General features: G+C 35.7%; 1 protein-coding gene across 8 annotated transcripts in view; it reads left to right on the forward strand.

Moving 5' to 3' along the window:
* ERBIN (erbb2 interacting protein) overlaps positions 1–23,394 on the forward strand; it is a 118,007-nt gene that overhangs the window by 87,004 nt on the left and 7,609 nt on the right. For 4 of the 8 annotated variants that reach the window (XM_068176962.1, XM_068176964.1, XM_068176965.1 and 1 more), the window contains 11 exons: positions 236–305; positions 1,494–1,593; positions 3,031–3,152; positions 3,737–3,907; positions 4,680–4,862; positions 8,450–8,567; positions 10,293–10,476; positions 11,280–12,801; positions 20,365–20,508; positions 21,297–21,428; positions 23,097–23,306. In XM_068176962.1, coding sequence (XP_068033063.1) covers positions 236–305; positions 1,494–1,593; positions 3,031–3,152; positions 3,737–3,907; positions 4,680–4,862; positions 8,450–8,567; positions 10,293–10,476; positions 11,280–12,801; positions 20,365–20,508; positions 21,297–21,428; positions 23,097–23,306 — 2,956 coding nt within the window. Of the gene's footprint in view, positions 1–235; positions 306–1,493; positions 1,594–3,030; positions 3,153–3,736; positions 3,908–4,679; positions 4,863–8,449; positions 8,568–10,292; positions 10,477–11,279; positions 12,802–18,717; positions 19,649–20,364; positions 20,509–21,296; positions 21,429–23,096; positions 23,307–23,394 lie in introns of those variants that run through there. The other 4 variants (XM_068176966.1, XM_068176967.1, XM_068176968.1 and 1 more) reach the window with 4 other exon arrangements.

The raw sequence follows: 23,394 nt of genomic DNA on the forward strand, positions 1-23,394 counted from the left end.
ACAATGTCACTTCTTTATTTTAAGCTACTTGCTATACTGGGCAGACAAGTTTTTCTTGTTTGGTTGTTTTTTTTTTTTTAATTTGAATTTAAATTACATTCTGTAGTCTTTCAGCTTTCACTATTAAGGACATTATGAAAATGTCCTTTTAAAATATTTTACAGACTAATGCAGGATTGTTTGAAGTCTTAACAGTATGGCTAAATGTACTTACATATATTCTTGTAATTTACAGACTAAAGAATTTACCATTTACTTTTACAAAACTGCAACAACTCACTGCTATGTGGCTATCAGACAATCAGGTAAGGATTTTTTAATATTGAAAATAAATGATTGTTGACTTCATTCCTAATGGGATTGACAAGAACAGAGCCATCTGTTACATAAAGAGACCTAGTACTGTGTAAATCAGTACTTCTTGACATTACTATGTCAATTCTCCTTAAGTAACCAATACTGAGATTACCTGTCTCTGGAGGCTCATAATCCTGGAGAAATTCTGTGGTGTGAGGAAATGCAATTTAACATATATTGGGAAGTTTTTTTGCATTTTTCATGTTTTCTCTGAGTTTTTTGGGGGCTATTTGGGGATTTTTTGGGTTTGTTTTTGTTTTGTTTGTTTGGGGTGTTTTTGGTGTTTTTGTTTGTTTGTTTAGTTTGGTTTTTTCTTTGGGTTTTTTTGTAGTTTTGTTTTTGTTGTTGTTGGTTTTGTCTGTTCCAGCTAATTTACTCAGGTGAGTTAGTGCTTGATAAGCTTGAACTTGAACATGTAGCCTGCTGTTGCTTTCACAGCTATACCAGCGGGGAAATTCAGCATGCCTGGTTTTGAGTTTGGTTTCCTGCCACACCTTTGAACTGTGTGACTGTTCAACTTTGAAGCTCTTAAGCAATAACTCATGTGTTTGTATTTTTCCCTTTTATTAAAGTCCTTGGTATTATGCTGATTTTCTGAAGAGCATTAAAGTCTGTAGGGTTGTCAGAGATCCACTAGCCTCAGATACTCACTTTCACTAAAACAGTAATTTCAAGAATCTTCTGCCTTTCCCTGTAAGGGGTGGAGGATATTCAGTCTGGTCTCAAAATAAAAAAAAACAAGGGTGCTGAATTTTTCTCTTTATATGATTGTCTGCAGTTTTATATAGCTAAATATATCTATGCATTTCTGATCAGTGTGTTTTGGGATAGTAGTAAGTACCAAAAAGAAACTGGATTACTTTTTGACTGCCTAGTGTTTTCTTTTCACATAAGCTGTTGCTGAGTTTGTCCTCAATCAAAAAGCCTGTCATCAGTCAAATACAGACATATTAATGTCTTCATTTTGTGAAAATTATTCAGAGGAGAAATGGTTTAATTCAAGGGAGAGTAGACTTCAAAGTCATGGGACAGGCATGCTCTGTGATATGTAGGTAATATTTACTTATATATGTGTGTATATATATATATATATATATATATTCTTATAACATAGCCTTCTTTCATTTTCTTTCTAGTCTAAACCACTTATCCCTCTTCAAAAAGAAGCTGACCCTGACACACAGAAAACAGTACTTACTAATTACATGTTCCCTCAGCAGCCAAGGACTGAAGAGGGTAAGGAATTTCTGAAATTACCTGTCACAGTGGTCTCTGTTGAAAATAATAATGGGAAGGCTTCCTGCTAATACGATTTTCGTTAAATAATGCTTAAATACTTTAATGCTTAAAGTTTGGAGTATACTCGCAAGAGATGATGAGTTGTGTCTGATGACTGAGAACAGTAACTTAATGAGATTTAGATGTTCTAAATGAAATTCTAGATTAAACTATTTCAGTAAAGTGAGAAGTGGACTAACAGGAACACGTGGTGATTGCCTCTCTCAGCCTGACACCCTCATTCCTTCCAAAAGAGTCTAATGGTTTGGGGTGAAATTCTCTGAAGCAAGTATTAGCTTCAAACTGACTATTTTAGCAAAATGTTTCCTTCTTTACCAAGTACGTATTTTTTGAAAAGTACATAGTATTCTCTGGTTTATTTTAAAATTAAAAAGAAATCAGTCCAGAAAAAGCATATTGCTCACATGTAGTTTGAACTGGTTTTATATATGGTTAGTTTCCTGGCTTTTGGTCAGGAACGCAGTGATAGTGAAGTTTATTATAATATTTTCAGATGTGTTAAAATTTTAAGTTTGCCCAATAAATGCAGAGTAACAAATATTCCATTGCACTTACTAAGCCCTAAAATTAAGTATTTTTTCTATGTCATGTGTAGAGGTGGTTAATACGAATAGTATTGGTATTGCTAGTGAAGGATATAAATTTTCTGGGTGGTAGTGGCAAATTTATTAGACTATTTGTCATGCTAAAATTAGAACCTGGCTGATGTAACACCATGCTAAAATAAGAGTCATCAGGTACCTCTAAGATTTTTTTAATGTCTTGTAAAATTAAGCATGAAACACATGTATCCAAAGTCCCTGGCAACTGCCTAAGTGCTGCAAAATCATGCAGATTAACTTAACCTTCAGTTTTAGATGCTTACATTGCTTTAGGAATAGTAAGATAGGTTTTTCTCACTAAGTCATTCTTAGTTTTCAATTTTAAATTTTCATTCAATTAAATCAGATGAATGTTCTTACCTATGCTTAATAATGTTAAGCACTGATAATAGGCTATATAAATCTATACAATTAATGTTTATTTATATACATACACAAATAAATTATTTCATATATATAGAATAAAACCACTTGGCAGATTTCTGCTGAAAATTTTCAAATGTGAATGTCAAGACTAGTGTACAGCTAAGCATATGATTTTCTTATTAAAGATAGGGATTTTTCTAATATAAAATACAGCCCAATTCATAAAGCAGTGGTATTGCATCCAATCTTCAATTAATTATGCTGTTAAGTCTTTCATCTTTTAAAAAGAATGAATACAAAAGCACGCTAATCCCACCCAAGAGAAAGAAAAAGAGTGTATTTTGTTTTACATAATATAGCCTCTTCTTATACAAGCTTCTTTGTTTTTTTTTTTTTTTTTTTCCAGTTATGTTCATATCTGATAATGAAAGTTTCAATCCATCTCTGTGGGAGGAACAGAGGAAACAGCGTGCTCAGGTGGCATTTGAATGTGATGAAGACAAAGATGAGAGAGAGGCACCACCTCGGGTTAATATTAAATTTATTTTTGCATATATGGTGCTTCCCTCCCTCTTACTTCCACCATCTCATCCTTTTCCTTACTTTGGTTATGGGTTTCACTCTGCTGAATAAATCAAGTCATCAGTTTAGTGTATCTAGTAGGATGAACCACTATGATTTGGATTTTTTTGTTGTGTTTGCTTTTAGTTTCAGCATTATTTAGCCAGATCATTTTCAGCAGGTCACAGGGGAAGAACTCAAGCTGATACTTGGCAGTGAAGGGTTTAACTAGGATGCTACCTGAGTAATAGTGCTGTGGAGAACAAGTGGGGATACCATGATAAATCCTGATTTTATTTTAAGTAAATTAATAGTTGGCTTAATCCTTGCTTGGAATCATTGGACACATTGGGGGAAAGAGAGTGAAAGCGACTGATAATCTTGCCTGGTTATATAAGCTTATGTGTGCCTCAGTGCCGGCAGACTTGAGTATCAGGGTGGAGATTCTAGAGTATTCAGTGGTGTGGCCTAACTAATTATTTGTTTTAAAGCTTATGTTTTAGTTCTGGCACTTAAATAAGTGTAGAACCTTATTGCCTTTTGTTACACAGGAGGGCAATTTGAAGAGATACCCTACTCCATATCCTGATGAACTGAAGAATATGGTCAAAACAGTCCAGACAATTGTACATAGACTAAAGGATGAAGAATCAACTGAAGATAATGCCAAGGAGTCAAAACGTGAAGTCCAGACAGTTTCTGTAAAAGATGTGGGGGTAAAGGTTAGAGATAATATTATCTTCTGGTTTTGCGAGAAATTACAAAGACTAAAGTGTCATTGATTCCTTTTAATTCTCTTCTCCCTTCCCTTTGATGCTTTAGAAAGAAAAATTGTTAGATTACAGAACCAGTTTACTTATTCCCCACCTAAGGAGGTCTGTCACAAACATCTGGTTTGCAGTAGCAGTCTTCCTCCTGCACTAAAAACAAAAGTGACCTAATTCTCAGGCACATACAAACTGTGGATGTGTTAAGGAGCTGCCTTCTTTGGTTTCTGGAGGATGGCATCTTGGTCATCCTCAGATCCTATTTCATCTGCAGACTTCACAATGAAATTTGGATAATCTCAAAGGTTTTTACTGCTCATGACTGAAAGCTTTGTGTGGTGACAAGCAGTAATAGCAGACTAGCAAAAGTGTCCAAGTCTCTAAGAGCTTAATGCAGCATGATAGAAAATAGGACTACTTTTTGGTGCTCACATAGAATCATTGCAGGTATTGGCCTGTTTGATTTTTTTCATCTGACTGGTACATATTGAAATATAATGGTACATATTGACACCAGTAAGGATAAGAGTCAGACTGATTGACACAGACTGTACCTTAGTTATCTATGATGTTTTCATAGCATTTCATACCTGGTGCATTCTGTTCTTTACAATTTTAGAGGTCAGATTTTTCCATTCCATGTTTTCCCAAAATATAAAATGCTGGGTCTGTATGTTGCTAAACAGGATTCAGGATGCTTTCTCTGCTAATACTCTTAATTCTGTAGACCTCAGAAATTGGTTCAATAAAGAACAAAGGCGATGAGAGAAAGCAATATTCAGCAGGAAGCTCTGTGCAGAAACCTAGTGAACCAGAAGCTGAGCACAGCACGGCAAATTCACAGATGACTGCACTTGTTAAAGCCTTGCAGAACACGAAAACAATTGTCAACCATGAGGATATGCTTGAGGTATGGCATTGCTATGAGCATTATAGCAGTTAGAAATTGTGCTGGTGTTGTACTGAATTTGTTCTTCTGGAGATGAAAATTTCCGTTGACAATAGAAGAAAATTGCCCTCCATAAATGTTGTAAATTCAGATAGTTTTCAATACAGTACTTTTCTCGCTTCAAATTGTAATAAGTAGAAGTTGAAACAGCTAATAAAAAGTTCATAATAAAAGATGCATGCATTTAAAGAAAAATAATTTAAAGGTTAAAGGTTGATGTACACTGTGAAAAGGCTCATACTTCTGTAGAATTCTCCAGTTGTTTGACTGTCAGTACTTCACTGAATAATCACTTTTAATTATTGCTGAAATGAGAAAATGTCAGTGGCAGCAATAAAATGTTTCTGTGTCCAAGTGATTATACACATGCATTTTAAATGAAAAGTGGAAAGTCGTTTTAAAAATATTTACTTCTCTGTATTTACTAGTAAGCTGTCAGGAATATTACTTGGAATATACTTACTATTCCTTTACAGTGAAGGATTTTAAACTTCTGAACTTTGCATCTCTCTGTCAAACACCATGAATTTATTTATTTAGAAAGTTTGAGATTTATGACAAATTTTGGAAGTTGTCATTCAATCAGTTCCCAGTCACAACCTGTAAAATACTTTTTTCATAATTTCACCAGTGATTTTTTTTTTGCCTGTGTTGTGTAAGCTGTGGAATGTACCTGTATCATACAGTGAAAAGACTTAAGTGACAGGCAGTAGTGGCTGTCACTGGCTACTTCCCCACTAGTATGTTCCTGCTTCTACATTCTTTTTGAAAATACTAGTATTGACATTTTTCCTTTAATTTTAAAATGTCATTTCAAAAGATCATGATAGTTGTCTAATGATAGTGACAGTAATTCTTTGGAGCTGTAGTAAGTACATGAGTCAGGTACAGTGATGTCCTTGTTTGAATGTATTTTCTTATTTCCTGCTGGTAACACTGTTGCAGAATCCAGATAGCTAAACTTTGCCTGTATGTAAGCTTTTCATTTCAGCATTGATTACACTTGTATGTCACATCCAAGAGGAAGGGCATGTGGTAGATGTAGTGAACAGGTTGGTTGTTTGGATTGTAGAGAAAAGCCGATGGATTTTTATTTTTTATTTTTAATTAGGACTGATGTAGCCTGTTTGTTAAGTCTCAGTCAGGTTTGTCCTTCCTGCAGACCTAAGAACTGGCCAGGTAATTGGTATAATGGCAAGATGATGCTCCAACGGGTCCAATGCATTAAGTGTTCCAAAACAGTAAGAAAAAGTTAATATTGGCAGGCTTTTTTCGCAATTTGTAACATGGATTTTGTAGCGGGAAGCATGTTTACTAGGGAAGAAATTTCTGCTTTAAGGAAAGGTGTGTTGGGGATTTGTTTCTTCAAAATATTACCGAAAACAATTAAGTTTTGAAGATAAATTAATATAGGGCTAGCAGTAGGGTACTACAGTAGGAACTGAATCAGTTGCATGGCTCCTCTTGCCGCAGCTTTGTCTATTAATCTCTCTCATAAGTGCACTGAGTTCCATTTTTTGGTTCAGAACTAGTGAGTACTAGCTTAAATGTGTTCAGTATTGTTTTTTTCTCTGCCATTGGTCTTGAAGTTAAGTAACTTCTTTTCCTTTTGGAATTTACCCCTGGCAAGCTACCCTTACTCTGTTTCTCTTAGATAGATTAGGCAAGCCAAGATCCTCCAGTTTTTTCTCACAGCATATATCTCCATTCCTAGGATTGACTTGGTCATGGCTACTTTATAGCTGTTTAAATTTGAACTCTCTTCTTCAAAACCAATACCCAGCTGGTCAGTCTGCAGTATTTGCTGCTTCAGTGATCACTTTGTGACTTGGACTCAACTGGATGCTCTCTCCAGTGCTAGAATGAAGGCTTCATCTGCTCGCTCCAAGAAGTTTTTTGCAGTTAAAGTTATCTGTCTGGGTGTCATCCCACAGAGTTGAGCAGTGACAATGCAAGTCTGAAAGTGCTGCTTCTTAAAGATAATTCAGTTGACTTGCACTACAGATGCACTACAAAGTTGTTTTGCTTTGCGTATGTTATGTGGCTCATTTATCTTTTTACCCCTTGTCATGGTTTGACACTGGCGCGATGCCAGCGCCCCTATGAAAATGCACTTTTCTAAATAATTGCTGTGAGATGTGATCAGGAACAGAGCAGAGCACGCTCAAGCTTAGTAACTAAGAAAAGAACTTTATTAAACTACTACTACTATAAAAACTACAAACACTAAATCCTGGATGAAGACTTTCCAAAACACTCCTCCTCTTTCCACCTAATTTCCAAACAAACTCAACAGTGAGACACCACTCAGGATCCTGATCAAGTTGCCACGCTTCAGATAATCAATACTCATTCTTTCAAGGGAGACAGGAGTCTCTCCTGTGCCACAGACTCCCCAGGAAACACAATTGCCACCCTTGTGTTTCCATGTCACACATGGCAACTTCCCGGAGAAAATCTGCCATGGTGACACTCTCCTTTCCATGTCACAGTGCTCTCACCACCGTGCATGGACAGACTGCTCATAGGGCTCCTTTAAGGATGCTTTGCCATGGACCAAAAGAGACAACAGTTCAGTTTCTCATCTTGGGACTACAGTCCCCCCCATTTTCCCCTGGGGCTGAGGGTCCAAGAACAGAGGTCTTCTTCTCCTCTTCTTCTTCTTTGAAGATAGAGGGCATTTCTACACTTTCTCCAACTCTCCTCTGTTCTCTCTACTCCTCTGCTGGTAATCACTGAAACAGGTCTCTTGGCACACCAACGCACCCCCCTAAGTGCAGCTTCTGTCAGGAGAATTTGGTTCAGTCTATGGCTAACAAGAAAAGTCCAGCCACAAGCCACTCCATCATCTCCTTCCAACTCAAGAATTTCTTCTTCCATCATCTCAGATCCCAGACTGTCTCTCTTCTACTTTAAATCTAGGAGGAGTAATATTTTACAAAGCCTTCATTTCTCAGGAAAGGGTTAAAAGTTCAGACTCCCTGGATGGCTGATATCTCTGCCCAGCAGCGGATTCCCAAGGTCAAGGCTGGGCGCCTTCCCCCCCTCCCTCCTTTGTCTCCACGCTGGCAAAGTTACAGGTGCCGTCTGGACTCTCTGTCTCATCCCTCTGTGCGGGGGGGGGACGACAAAGACATCTCCGCTTCTCTCCACCCTTCCGTCCACAGGAGCTGGCTCGGTTCCAGTCCTTCTACCCCTCGGCTCACCTCGACCAGGCCTCATGGCTCCCCCTCCCCCACCCAGCCCCATGGCTGGGCAGGGGAGATCTGCACAGCACCCTGACCGGAACCAAAGAGAGCGAGCTCTTGGGAGTTCTTGCTTTTAACCCCCTGTGTTCTCAGAGGCGTATCCCTATCTTCAGTGGTCACTTCAGGTGCCAATATCCAAACTTGACCACTGATTGGTTTGACCCAACTTCCTGAAAAAAATTCACTTCCATGTCAAACCACGACACCCCTTTATTGTTTAGTGGGTGATAGTTTGAATAGCATTTACTCACCTTTGAACTGCTCTTCAAAATAGACAGCGTAAAGCTGTTTTTCCTTTAGCAGGAGTCAGAAGAACTCTCCTCTGATGAAGAGATGAAAATGGCAGAAATGCGACCACCACTGATAGAAACCTCCATAAACCAACCGAAAGTGGTAGCCCTAAGCAACAGCAAAAAAGGTAAGATACCATAAAAAGCATTGGACATGTTTTGTGATTTTGATAATTTCTTGACTCAAATAAATGTGGTTAGTTTTTCAAATTAAATTAAGAGTAGGCTTAATTTGTATGTTTTAAAAGATTTTGCTAGTTAAGCAATTAAAGGGGGAAAATTGCATGTATTTGAGTACATGCTAGGGAAATCTGTGTTGATATCTTAATTTTCTTGATTCTTATCAGTTTAAATCAGACAGGAAGAGAAGGGGTGTATGTTTTGGGGGTTTTGGAGCTTGAACACACTCTTGATGTCCTTAAGAAAAGGATTGCAGAAAGTAGTATTTATATTAGAAATACTCTGTAACTCCACCTTCACCCAGATGTTGTGAATTCTTACTGCAAGAGGCAGCTGCTCTAACTGCTGCTATAGGCAGCCGTATCACTTATTTAAATTTCTCTACAGAAGCTGTGCTCTCTTCCTAAGGTTTAAGAATAATGCTTTCTTGTGAAAACTCTTTCTCCAGAGTTACTTCACTCTCTTATTTTTCTTTGCTCCTTTAGCATGAAAATTCTGAATCTGTTTTTTTATTAACTAAATTTTATATTCTCTGAAATATAAATTTGGTCTGGGTAATCATTTCCTTAAGAGTAAGAAATGGCCTAGGTTCAGAGAAAACATGATAAAGAAAGAGGATAGCAAATAATATTTTGTTTCATATGACATCCAAGTCCAGTACTTCCAGGACAAAAGGCTTTTCTGGACATTAGATATAAAAAGGTGAGATTTGGTGAGGAAAACCACATGGTGGAAGCAGGAAGGGTCTGCTGAGGATCACATACAGATGAAAAGGTGAATGTTTACCAATGCTGTCCTTGGATTTTTTTGTCTGACTAAAGTACCAGGTCAAAATTTCTTTCTTGTCTCTGAAGACAGACATTAGTTCCACAAAATATATGTGTTTGGCATCTGTAACTGGCTTGAAGCAAAAATTTAAATGTATTTGTTTCTGCACTCATGTCAGAATCACGGCTGCCTTGAATTCCCCCAGAGAAATTATTTTTATACGGATGTAGTATGTAAGTATGCATACATTATGCAAGAATCAATGTGCACAGGGCTAAATGACTCTGAAAATGTTGTCCTAAGGGATCTGCAAAGCATGGGAATGCATTGAATACAAAATCTGCATAAGAACATTTTTCATTGCTGATTTTTTACTTTACCTAAAAAGCTATACAGAGCTTATCTAGTGATCTAGATGGTTCCAGAGTAAATTGTAAATAGTTGGTCTAGTACATAGCTTTAATAATGATAGAGTATTCAAAATCAAGAATGGTTTCAAAATACTGCATGTGAAGCAGTGTGCTTTGTTTTCTTAGACTCATGTAATGGACAATTCTGAAATCCATGTAGTAACAGAAGTATGATTTGGTAGATATTTTAAGGAAGTATTCAGTAATATAGCACTCGTGTATGACAAGGGAAATGGGAATAAAGCAAGAATTTAGATTTAATTAGCAGATAAGGGCTGTTTACATTAGGCCAAATATTTTAAAAAATACGAACTATTTCCAACAGTATTTTGTAAGTTTAAATTAACTTTGCAAAGATGTTAGCTTACATTTTAGTTTCTGGTAGTAAGAATTACTGAAGAACAAGAGAGAGTTTCTAAATACTATACATACACATATGAAATGGCTGTTAATAAGATCTGTGTATCTAACTAAATTAGCACATTTTTATTTCAGATGATTCAAAAGATACTGATTCCTTATCAGATGAAGCTACACACAACAGTAATCAGAATAACAGCAACTGCTCCTCTCCTTCTCGAATGTCAGATTCTGTTTCCTTAAATACTGACAGTAGCCAAGATATTTCTCTCTGTTCTCCTGACAAAGAAACACATGCTACTGTTCTATCCAAAATCAGGTTTGTAAGATACTGTGGATCACTAAGAAAGTACATTAGAAAAATGTTACTTAATATATTATATGGTGTTCTTTCCTTTAATTCATTCATTTATCATTCATTAAATGTTCAAAATATCAGTGTTTTATAATAGGGTTAATAATGTTCTTTTAAGGTTAATAAAGTTCTCAAAAAAAAACAACTTTCCAAGACTAGCTTTAGTATACAGTACATGGGTATACAATACATATTACACCCTTAATAATAGGGTGTAATAATTTTATCTTTTAAAGTTTTTATCCATACAAAATACATCAGTATGCCATTTTAAAAGCTCTGTGTTTTTATTTGCTTAATTTTGAAAATCAGTTTGATTGCTGACATGACTATTAAAAGTTCTTAAAAACTTACAAAGAATGGAATTACAGATTGTTACTCTTCTAGGAGTTCTAGTTAAAAAGTACCAGTTTTCAAAAAAACTGCTAATACAAACAGGAAAATTGTCAAAAATGGAAACTAAAATAAATTAATAAAAAAATAAGTTATTATCACTTTGTACTTGAAACTTTTGAACTATTTTTAATTATTCTTGTTGAGTTTAAACAAACTTCTGAAACCATGTGATGTAAAAACATTGCCCAAATGAGCTCTTTATATAACTTTTCTTCAATATAAGATAGCAAATCACAAATCTGTTTCTTTGTCCTGTTTTGTATGCCCAGCATGGTTGCATATTAATGGTAATTTTTTTCCTAAAATGATACTTAAAGAAATACATTTATTCTTAGGAGAATTTCTTTAAGAGCCATCTTTTTTTCTTCCAGGCAAGAAGATGAAAATTTGAATAATCTCTTTCAAAATGGAGGAGAATTGAGTATTACAGTGGAAGAAAAACTAAATGTGCAAGAGAAGGTTACAAATTTGTCTGAATATGAACTGAGCATTGAAGAAAGATTAGGCCTAATAGGAAAAGGTGTTGATCTAAGCACTCCTATGGAGGAGTCTCACAAATTAGACCAAATAAACATGAATATCAATAAACTTGTTAGTGAGGAGGCAGTGCCAGTTCCTGTAGAAAAGTTAGAAACACAGATAATGGGTTCAGTAATTGGCTTTTTGAATAACAAAGCAAAAGAAGAAAGTGAGCACTTGGAAAATGGAAATAAATATTGTGTAAATAAAGTGAACGGACTTGCTGAGGAAACAGTACAGCCTCCCAGTAAAGAAGAACTAGCAAAAAGCACTACAGTTGATGGGGATTCTGCTGAGCTGTCTGTTTCTAGAAGCACTGAAGATTTGTCCCCACAGAGAAGTGGTCCTGTGATGAAATCTCACAGCATCACAAGTATGGACAGTGGTGGGCTGAAAATCTATGATACTGTAAATGAGAATGGATCTCAACAACCAAACTCAGTGGCAAAATCAGGATCTGATACTGCAGATGGAAAAAACATAGTCCGAAGTAAATCTGCTACTCTTCTTTATGATCAGCATTTACAGGTTTTTCCTGGGTCATCGTCATCGTCTGATTTGGTATCTTCTACAAAAACGATGTTCAAGTTTGACTCAAATCACAATCCTGAAGGTGTTAATGTAATGAGGGGATCAGTGACGGGCGGTGCACAGATGCTCTGTGCTCCCCAATATAATATTCAGTACAGCAGCAGTGCAGCAGCAAAAGATGCCTTGTGGCCCCAGAAACAAAACACCCAAGTAGAACAGGGCACTTTACCTCCTTCACGTCTACTTAGGTCTGACAGTACAGAAACTCCCAGTTACGTAAAGCATTCTGGCAACATGAATTTTTCCAATCATAACAATGTCCGGGCCACCGCTGTGTACAACACTCACCAGCGGATAGCTGGGAGACACACCGATCTGTGGGCTGTTCCACCAGGTGAAAGACTGCTCCCAGGAGCAACCAGGCACAGTCTTCAAAGGCAGAGCAGTGTATCTTCTACAGCTTCCATAAATATTGGGGATAGTGGACCTTCAAGACGAGCCCAAGTTCTTGAAGGGGACTACTTAACATACAGAGATTTGCATTCAATGGGAAGAGCTGCAGTGGTAATGTCGGGACAGCAGAGGCCTCTCTCTGCTCGGACATACAGCATTGATGGTCCCAACGTGACCCGGCCGCAGAGCGCGCGGCCGACGGTGAGCGAAATACCAGAAAGAACTATGTCAGTCAGTGACTTCAATTACTCGCAGACTAGCCCCTCCAAGAGATCAAACCCAAGGGTTAACTCCGAGCACTCGTTATTAGACCCTGCAGGAAAAACTAAAGTCCCTCATGACTGGAGGGAACAGGTGCTGCGGCATATTGAGGCTAAAAAGCTAGAAAAGGTAAAAATAATAATTCTAATTTTTTTCTACTTTTCTGTTACCTAGATATGGAATAAGGTAAATACTCTGTTTTGAACAGCTTTTAATTACTATTGAAAATCTAAATTTGATCCTGCTTTAAAAAGGATAAATCTGTTTGTGATGAATATCTGAGAAACACTCAGATGGTAGACTGAACTAAATGAACTTCTCCACCAAAATAAAAAGAGCTTCTCCCCCAAAGAAAAAAGAAAGGTGCTTTTGTTTTTACATCATACTTGCCAACTTAGCCAGATTACTTTTGAATACATTAAATAATGTCATACAGACCTGCTGGACTGCAAGGCCAGCTCTTTTAAGGTAATTTTTAAGGTAAATTTTATTGTAGCTTTGTATTGACAATTCACTAAAATATTCCCTTACACTTGTTAATCTTTCTGTTCTGTCTTTTTTTCACCCTATTTCTTCTCTTTAAGAACAAGGAAAAAAAAAATCAGTAAAATCTATTTAGAAGTATAGGTCTGCAGCTTTAGTTGCTGAGGAATTCAAAAGCTGTAATTATCATGTATTTGCCTCAAAGCCAGTTATCTTTTGAAGTTGGGTATCTGACAGATTGTTGAATGAATATTTATTGCTTGCTGTGAGATGAGAACACTTAAAAATCTTGTTCATTTCAGAAAAATCACAGTAGGTTTTGATATAAGTAGAGATGATGAACAGGATTCTTTATGTACTGCGAATGCCATCAAGAATTTGAGCTGATAAGTAGAGCTGAACAATTATGTATCTTCAAAGAATTTGAGTAGAGCCTGGAAGAGTGTAATCTGTGCTATCCTCCTAACCCAGTTGAAAATATCATCAGTAAAAATGGCTTCAATGTTATTTAGCCAGATCATGTTTCTTTGGAAGGGAATTGAGTAAAGTATCCAGATTACATTTTGATTGTGCCAGCTAGATGGATTTTGTTTTTTAGTTTATTTTCTAAGAACATAGTTTGCTTTGTAATTACTATGGTAAATACTTGAATATCTGTGAAGGCTAGAGAAATTTAACTGTAGATGGTTGGAGAAATTACTTTTAACTATGATTTTTCTTCAGAAATCCCAGTAATTGGGGTGAGGGGTTTGCTTTTTGTTTTCTTGGGGGTTTTTTTTTGGTTGGATTTTTTGTTTCAAATTGCATACATTTTGGTGACAGAAGGGGATGAGTTCCATTTTTATAGACACCTGCGCAAAAGCTGTACATACTCTTCTGATCCAGGTGGTCATCCGCAACAGGAAGTGTCTTAGGGTAGTACTGTGCTGTCCTGTGGGGACCCTTGTCCCACAGGAGGGTCACTAATCTCACCATGTTCCAGCTCTATTAAAATGTGCATTCCCTCATTTTCCATTCTTCTGGATGGATGTATCAAATCTTACATGAAGTGACAAGAGAAGCAAAAATACCAGCAATCCTTGAGTACAGAGAGAAGCAGAGCTTCAGTGCTCTGCTAATGCAGTTTGTTTATAGCTTGTTCATTGGCATGTTAGGAACAGTGTTTAATGCAGCAGTGATACCTGTTTGGGTCTGCAGCAGTGTAGTCACCTTTACTTAAATGGCATTGACTGCCTGACTTGATTCCTTTTATATCTGACAATACTTTTCATTATGCTTTATATGTAAACTTTAATTTTTCCTACCAGACTGATGTGGAATAACTGCTATTGAGATTTTAGCTGTGCATTTAATTTAACAGATCTTTTAAATGTGTTTTTTATGTTTCTTTTGTTCTGGCCTTGAAATTTTTTTAAAGTAGCCTTAACAATCTGAGACTTACTTGTGGGTTTAAAGTGAATGTGTATATTGAATTGTCTACTTTATATTCTTTAGGATATAAGCGATTTAAAAAGAAAAATCTGAGTTGTGAAAAATATAGATACGATCCTGTATGGCAGCTGGCAGATAGAATAATGTGGTAATTCTGGCAATCAACTGAATATTTCTTAGTTCTTTTTAAATAACGGCTTTGGTATTTCTGTTTGTAATTAAAATTTAGCCAAGTGGTTAGTGTGCTTTATCTATAAAGTAGATTTCTGAAATGTTTTGAAATCTGAAAATAAATCCAGGCATTAACAGAACTCATTTAAGGAACAAGTTGAATTACAGAGCTTGTTTAAAGAACGTTTATTGGAAACTACTTTGACAGAGCTTTCATGGATTTAAAATGACACTTTTTTTTTTAAAAACATAAGATGCAACACTGAAAAAACACATATACAAAATTAAGCATTGTAATGAATATTTAATACCTATTTTCTTGACCAGTATGGATTAATAGTACTACTTTTGCTCTGACTCTACTGTTACTGAATTTAATCATGTTTATCATTTCTATCCTTATAGCTAGAAATGCTTATTAAGAAGGAGGGTGTTGTGGGCTTTTGGGGATTGGTTTCATTGGTTGTGGGTTTGTTTGGTTGTTTTATTTTCTTTTCCTAAGCTCCTGAAAGACATGTTGTGTTTTTATAACATTTAGCAACTAAAGAGAGAGGGAGGAGTGAACCCACTTAAATTTGTCCAACGGTGTCTGCTTGTTGGACAGATTGGAGAAACTAGTTCATTATTTATTAGCCCTTTTTACCTGAGATAGGTAGGAAAGACTTTTAGGAGTTTAATTTGAATAAACAAAAATACAAACTACTTTTAAGTCTAGCAAAAACGGTTAACAATGGGTTCCAGCCAAATAGCTAGCATTTGTAATACCTTTAATAAGCTGTGAGGGTCGTGGTATGGGCCATTCATTTGGGAGTTGAACTTGATGATCCTTGTGGGTCCCTTCAAACTCAGGACATTGTGTGTTTCTGTGAAATGTAGAGAATAACTAAAATTACCCATCTGAGTGAATGAAGGTGGAAACAGTTCATGAGACCATTTGTAAATATAAATTCTGCATATATTAGAAGAAACAATTTGCTTACCTGATGCAAAGCATATTTTATTGGGGGATACAGGAGCTTATTTAAATGCCAAACTGCTCTCTATAAGATTTTGGAAAACATGCAGTCATTTTGGCCCCACCCCAACCTCATAAATTTAATGCAGAGTTTTAAAAACAGTAATATTTTTTAGCATATTTTCCTTTTTGAGTGTGACATACCCATTTTACTATTTGATATGTTACAATAGACTCTTACAGTATTCCTGTTGGCTTTTATTTAGGAATTGAAACTAAAATTTCACCTGTGTAAAAACACTAGTGTCACACATTGGTGATAGAGAAATTTCTCATCCATAAATTGCAGTACGAAGTATCTCCAACAGTTACCTGCAAATATCTATGACATGACCTTGCTGAGCATACAAAATTAGTTACTGAATATGTGTCCTTCCCTTGCATAGGTATATTTTCCTTTTTTTGTTGCAGATCACATGGGAGTTCGTTAGATGTGTGTTTGCTTTCAATTCTAATTTCATCTGAAATTAAGTCCTCTGTTTTTTATATACTTTATCTACTACTTATCTAATCTACAGATTTTCTAAAATGCATTCAGAGGAGGGATTGTAGTTTAATTCCTACTTTTTTTCTTAGAGTTGTCAGTCTACAGTGCCTTATTAAAAGAAAAATATCTAATAGTTTCAGTACTGATATAGAATTGCAGTTTTAATTAAAAGTTTGAAACTTTTTCTTCAACACATTTTTTAATGCCACATACTTAACATGCAAAAATATTTCAATTGATACGACCTCAGATTTTCTCCCTATTTAAACTTGCTTCAATGTGTCAAAGACAGTGACTTCAGAGGGTCTGTGCATACATAAAATAAAATGCCTAAGTGTTCATAAGATCATAACCTGAAGATTATTTTTACATAATAACATATCCTAATAAATTAAACTATTATCTCTTTAGTACTTGTTAGTTTTGCATTTTGATTTGTTATATTTATTATTTTTTCCTTTTTAATCTGAACCATCAGTGTGGTATAATGATATTTTGTGGAGTTCAGAAGTCAAACCACCATGCTTTAAAAGGAATAAAATTCTTGTGCATTTGGTATGTAAACAGCAAAAGTTCTCAATATACAAACATTTTCCGACAGGGGAATTTAAATTATGTGTAGTTTTTCCATATGTAACTCTTCAATAGGAAGAGTCTGTTATGTGGATAGTGGGAATGAAAACTGAAGGGATTTCTTGACACTTAATATTGTCTCAAAGGATGACTTCTGTTCACCTTCACCCTGCAGTTGATTCTAGGTAATGTTAAATAAATCAATAAATAAAAAAGATTAATACTTAGGTTTAACAGTTACTTTACCAGTTTAGGCTGTTTTTCAAGATAAGTAGAACGTAGAGTCTTGTTCCCTGCAGATACTGAAATTATTAGTTCCTCTTCTGTGCTTAAATTTCATGGATTGTCATGACAGACTCCAAACAGTCTTAAAATTACAATATTATTCCATATAAATTTTCCTAAATAAATTCCACTACTTATTTTCTTGCACCTAAGTAAATAAATGCATTAAGGCATTTCAGTTTTCTCATCACACCCTTTTGGATTCTGAAATGTTAATTCTTTTGTAAGCTGCAAAAGAGAGAACACGTTACAGCTTTTATCATTTTAAAAAAATGTAAGTAAACCCCAGAATTATGCTACTAGCTGCCTGCATCTAAGCTGATTCTATTAGAGGCTGATTTGACTACAAATTGGAATTATTATGATGAACATACTGATTATTACTTTGTACATAGCTTTTTTTTCTTGACGTCTTGTAGTTCATAATATGGACTATTGATGGCTAAATAACTGATTTATAGTAAAAATATATTAAATATAAATGTAAATTAAATCAATTATATATATATATATAATATACCATTAAATATATAGTAAAATATATTGAAACATGACATGTATATTTCTTAGTGTGTATCAGTTCAGAGTTACTGAAGTAATTCTTCTCAAGCCTCAAATATTTGACTTATTATTTTGCAGGCCATTATGCCTTAAGACATGGTAGCAAACCAGGTGACTAATGGAGCTGGTAATTAGAATTAACAGTCATACTTAGTGTGAAATTTAGATAATGTATTTATTCCATATTCAGTTTTTAATAATTTGGAGTGAAAATCAGGGGGTTTAATGGCATTTGCATATTCATAATTCAGAAAGTGTGTTCTCTGGTGCAGCAGTCTTCAGGAATTTTTCTAGGAAATGTACAGTCTTCATCATTCTCATATTGAGAAACAAAATAAAGAGGAATGCTGTTCATACTCCAAATGAATCAGTTTCTCTCTTCCCTAATAGAAATAAGTAGAGGACAAATACTCTTGTTTTGTCCCGAGGAATCTCTTCTTGTGTTAAACTAAAACTTTCTTGTATGACCATGTATGTCAATTTTAAATAGTCTTTATTTTGTACTGTTAGTACAGCTTCTGGGTTTCTTCTAATTTAGTGTTGAGGTGCTGTGCTCATGTAGAAAAGGAGAGTAGCGGTGTTGCAGTCTTCTCAACTCTTCCCTACATCAACTGCACAATCATTTCTTGTACTTTTGGGAAAAGTCTCTTCCAAGAAAGAAGATTCTATAAACCCTTGAGAGTTCATACTTCTCAGATTATGTGGTCACCTTGAAACTCACTTAACTGAAATCTCAGTTCCTGAGATTCTCAGGAATCTCAGTCCCTGATTTCATACCTCTGTAAATTTTAGGAAAGTTCTCCCTCTCTATTGCAGGTCTATCTTAGATTTTAAATCCAAATTTGCATTGTTACTTATCTCTTTTGTCACATAGATTGTTGCTATTTATTAGCCATCTGTTTGGCTCTGTCTGAGAATGAACCTAGTGGATCTAGGGGTCTTTACAGTATGATGGTCCGCTAGAGACACTTTGAAGAGAGAACTTTTTAGTCCCACCATTCATTCCTTCTATTTTTATCAATCTTTTTGCTACTTACAGAGGATGGAGAGATATAGGAGCCTCTGAGAGCTTCCTGTAAGGATACTTCAAGGAATTGCCTGTAGTGGTGGGGCAAGAAGACCACCTGGTTAATTACAGACACTGTTATGAGAAGAGTAGTAAGAAGATTGTTTGAGGCACTAAGAAGCTAAGGAAAATTGACTTTGGCATTTTTGCCTGGGTGCTTAGCCTGAAACTTAGAGGAGCAGTAAGCTCAGATTGAATGTTCAATGAATGTAGATTTAAATGCTAAGAATAGACTTCCTCTCCCAAGAAAGGGAAAACATCTGCAGACTTGTTTGGACGCTTGAAAAATCCATTGGCTAGAGAACAGGGAAGGTGTAAATGAGAAATGTGAAGAATGTTTACTGTGTCACTGAGACAGAGGTTATCCAAGAACTTTGGCCAAGATAAAACCAGTATTGTCAGTAAATACTGTTTTTCAAGGGAGTTTCCAATGACTGTGCTACCAGAGCATCTGGGGAGTATGAGTTATGCAGAGGCATATGGCTTTGATTATTAAACTAGTTTAGTTTCAGAAGATGAAGCTGGGATGAAAGACCAGATGTTTGCCTAAGGATTAGTGACTATTTTCAGAATCCTGTTAGTATATACAGTCAACAGGCAAATGCCAAAATGTATTTATTCATGTAAGAATTGTTACATCATCTTAGTCAATTATACCTATTTTGAACATTCCTTTCTTTAACTTGGAAAAATTTAAAGCTTTACAGAAAACAACTTTGAATTTGCTGGGTTTTGATGCTTTGTGGTGTATCTTTTTCCTATAATAATATTTTTTTCATGGGGTTGTCGCATTTTCAAGATAGCTTTGTTTTATTTATCAGGTGGCCCATGGAAGATTTTCTATTTCTTCCTTTGCACTGTCTTTTTATTTTGTTTTGTTCTTACAGCTACAAAAGACCATGGTGGCAAGATGGTAATGTCTCTTGCTTTCATTTTGTTATCCTTGCTAATATTGCAGGGGTCAGGTTTGCAAGATAATGAAGCTCAAACCCAAACCACTGTCACATCTGTCCTTGAGGTCATGATACCTCTTTGATTGCCTACAGTTGTCTGGGGTAGTCTCAGTTTCATTCAAGCCTCTTCCTTTAAATGAGGCTTGTTTGCATTCTTGAGTGAAGTATTATTGGAATGCACTGGATATTATCAGCGTGATTATAGCAAGAAAATTCAGTCAGTCAAATCTCTGTGTAAATTTTTATTTGTACTTTACTGGTAGTGGGATGGGGGGGATGAGACAAAATAGTAAGGGGTAATTAGATTTCTACAGGTGTTTTACTTGAGACTGCCAGCTTATCTTCCTATAACATATTTGATATTTTGCAAATATAATGAAAACCTGAAAATTTTGATAAGCACCTTTGTTGTTTTTTCAGACACATGAATATTTCATTTACTTTATTTACATGTAATTCTGCATGTGAACTGTTGAATGCATGCTGATTTACAGTAAATAAAGGTAAATAAGGTCACTGAGTTATGTTTATAATCACAGTGGTACTGTTCTTGCATGGTTTTATCTTGCATGACAATGGAGTGTGTTTGTATTACATGTATAACATGTCTTGTGGTTTATGCATGCTGCACTAATCTCTGTGTTAAATCTGTCCCCTCTTTATTCAGAGCATGCTGTCTCGATCCTTTAATTCCAATTATGCTGCAGTTAGCAGCTTTCACTATGGCAGCTCTAGGGATCTGCATGGCAGCCAGGGTAGTGTTGCCTTGAGTGTTGCAGACGGAAGAGGTTCTGGTGTGCACATTGTTCGAGTGAGTACCTACAGGAGGCTATTGCAATATATAGAGGGGGAAAGAATAAACTGTAAGGGGGTCCTTAAATTGATACAGTTATCCTTTTACATATGCACAATGCTTTATTAAAAACAATATAACTTATATGCTGAAATTATTTTTTAGGCATTACATATTTTACCTTCACTTCATATACTGTAAACTTATTGCAGGACTTTTGAGTTTAATGTCATGAAGTTGAGTTCTCTGACTGACTTTGTAGATGGTTGAACTGTGTAGAACTGTCTAGTTTCATTGTACCTTTGTGATCAAAAGATTACCATTCTGAATTTAACCTAGGCTGATAAGGTTTGAACAAAATCTTACTATTCTTCTTCTTTCCCGAAAGAAATTCTGATGCTATAAACTGTAAATACAGTAGGCATTCAAAAAAATTTATACTCAGAAAATATGAGGAAATGAGCTTTTAAATAAGCACCCTGAGCTGTGTGTGTCCATAGTGAGCAGGATAAAATCTCAACAGAAGACTTCCTTGAATCTTTGAATACTTAGTTCCTGGGATTTGTTAATTCATTTACTGCTGATAAAAGACACCTCAACAGTTGTGAGATTTGTAAAAGTCCATCAATATTTCATGGGTGTATGTCTTGGTTCGTGAGATTTTCTGCATAAATAATGTCCTAGTTAATCAAAAAAGATAAAGGATGATAAAGCCCCTAAAGTGTTTTATCCCGAGTTACTTTTGCGAATTTTTTAGTTTTAATTTTATAAAGACATTTGTCTTTACCACGTCATTCTGTTTAAAGCATCCCCAGGCTTCTGCTCCAGGAGACCAATGCCAGGATGAAGTATTCATTTCGGGACAGCAGAATTACTCCTCTGCCACACTTAGTCTCAAAGACGTTGCTCCAGACAGCATCAAAAAAACAGCTGTGCAGGTAGTTATCTGCATGACAACATGGTTAGGACATTATTTGCTTTTATTTGTAAGGCTATATTTTTTATTAGCAGGAACTAGGGCTTCTTTAAAATGTAATACACAGGCTTCAGAACTAGCATAAATGAAACAGCATCTTCAACGAAACAGTTGACTGTATGAAGGAAGATGGTTCTTATTTTTCTTATGTAGGTGCTCTGAAAGAAGAAATTTGCAGCCAAATGAGTACTTGCAAGTAAAAATTGGAATATGGCAGATGATTTCAGAAAAGTAATATGAAGCTGATTAAACCTTTTAAAGAACAAACTTGAAATCTGTTGTGATGAAATTGTGATGATAAACCAGAATTAGTAGGAGACACTCTGTATTCATCTCTAAGTACCATCTCTTGAAGCGGGTCTTAGTACCATGAAACTTTATAGATTCTTGTAAATTATTACGACACAGAAGCTGATTTTATTCTTACACGTTCAGTAATTTCAGTTGCATTTCTACAGACAGTGGGTATTGGGAACTTGAACAGCTGTGGATACATTTTACCTATATAAACTCTACCTCTGGCAACAAAAGAATGTTTTCCTGTCATACTTCAAGTTTGCAGAAAAGGCAATGGAAAATTGTATATATTAAATACATATGATATGTAAATGATCTGAAAATATATTATATACACACATTATCATTTTTCAGAATCAGTGTGACATAATCTCAACAGAGCAGATTTTGATACGTGTCCATTCACATAGCATGGTTACAGGTTGAAATTTATACACTTGTTACTTGTAATACTGAGAGGGTATTTTAATATCTGGGTATCCCATAATTAATGTGATAATGGTGGCAGGCCAATCTGTAACTCAAGTGTATAGCATTTTTGGAGTCATACAGATGAATCAGTGACTAAGGTGGATAAGAGCACAAGATGTATTCAATTCACAAGGGGGTAAAAAAGCTGCCCATCTCAACACAGCTTCACTAAGGAAACATTGCCACGTCCAGCATGATTCCTGGTAACGTGATTGGAGTGCACTTGTCCTGACAATTGTGTACCTCACTATTGCTTGTCATCATTATACCTATCAATCAATTACATATGCATTAAAAAAGAGTAACATTTGTTGGAAATACTAAAATTTTGGTATTAAAATCTTGAGCTTGGATGTGACCTCGCTCAGGGAGTTTTCTTATGAAGTAGTACATGGGGAACACGTAGCCTGTCAGTCTGAGATGAGGGGGCTGGGGGGGGGGGCGGATTTTGTATGATTTGTTGGAAATTGTTACAAAATCTCTGAATTTTTTTGCAAGAAAAGTGCAGACTATAATGGTATGAATCAAATGTCAATACCATCAGTTGCACTGCTGGAAAATAATATTTGAGGAAACTCAGTGAAAAAACAAAGCTAAAAAACTCAGCTAAAAGCAAAGGCTGTATAATTTGTGCTAATAAATTAGCATTCAAATTAAGTTTTTCTTTTTCATATTGTTCAGTAGGTCAGAGGTGATAACTGTAAACAAAATGGATATAATTGTACATAATCCAGAAGAGTAGTTTTTGTAATGTTCCTGAAAATTAAGAGCAGTCACATATGAGAAGTATTGAATTAATGAAGCAAGAATTGAGGATTGCTGCTTATAAAATGTATGAAACTGAGTATTCATGTGTTTTTAGATGCCTTTAACAAATGGACAAATGTGCCAGCCTCAGAGACTTCCAGCAAACTATAGCCAAGTCCATCATCTCCCTCCTCAATCATCAGTTGCAAGACATCCATCGAGAGAGCAATTAATTGATTATCTGATGTTGAAAGTTGCCCACCAACCTCCCTATACCCAGTCCCAGTGTTCTCCCAGACAAAGCCATGAGTTGGCAAAGCAAGAGGTAAGAGAAAAATCTATCTGACAGATACAACATCTGTCAGTCAGAGACATTGTTACATTGTTTTCATTTATTATCATTTCTCTGTAGA

This window comes from Anomalospiza imberbis, chromosome Z (genome assembly GCF_031753505.1).
Source record: "Anomalospiza imberbis isolate Cuckoo-Finch-1a 21T00152 chromosome Z, ASM3175350v1, whole genome shotgun sequence".
Lineage (NCBI taxonomy): Eukaryota > Metazoa > Chordata > Aves > Passeriformes > Viduidae > Anomalospiza > Anomalospiza imberbis.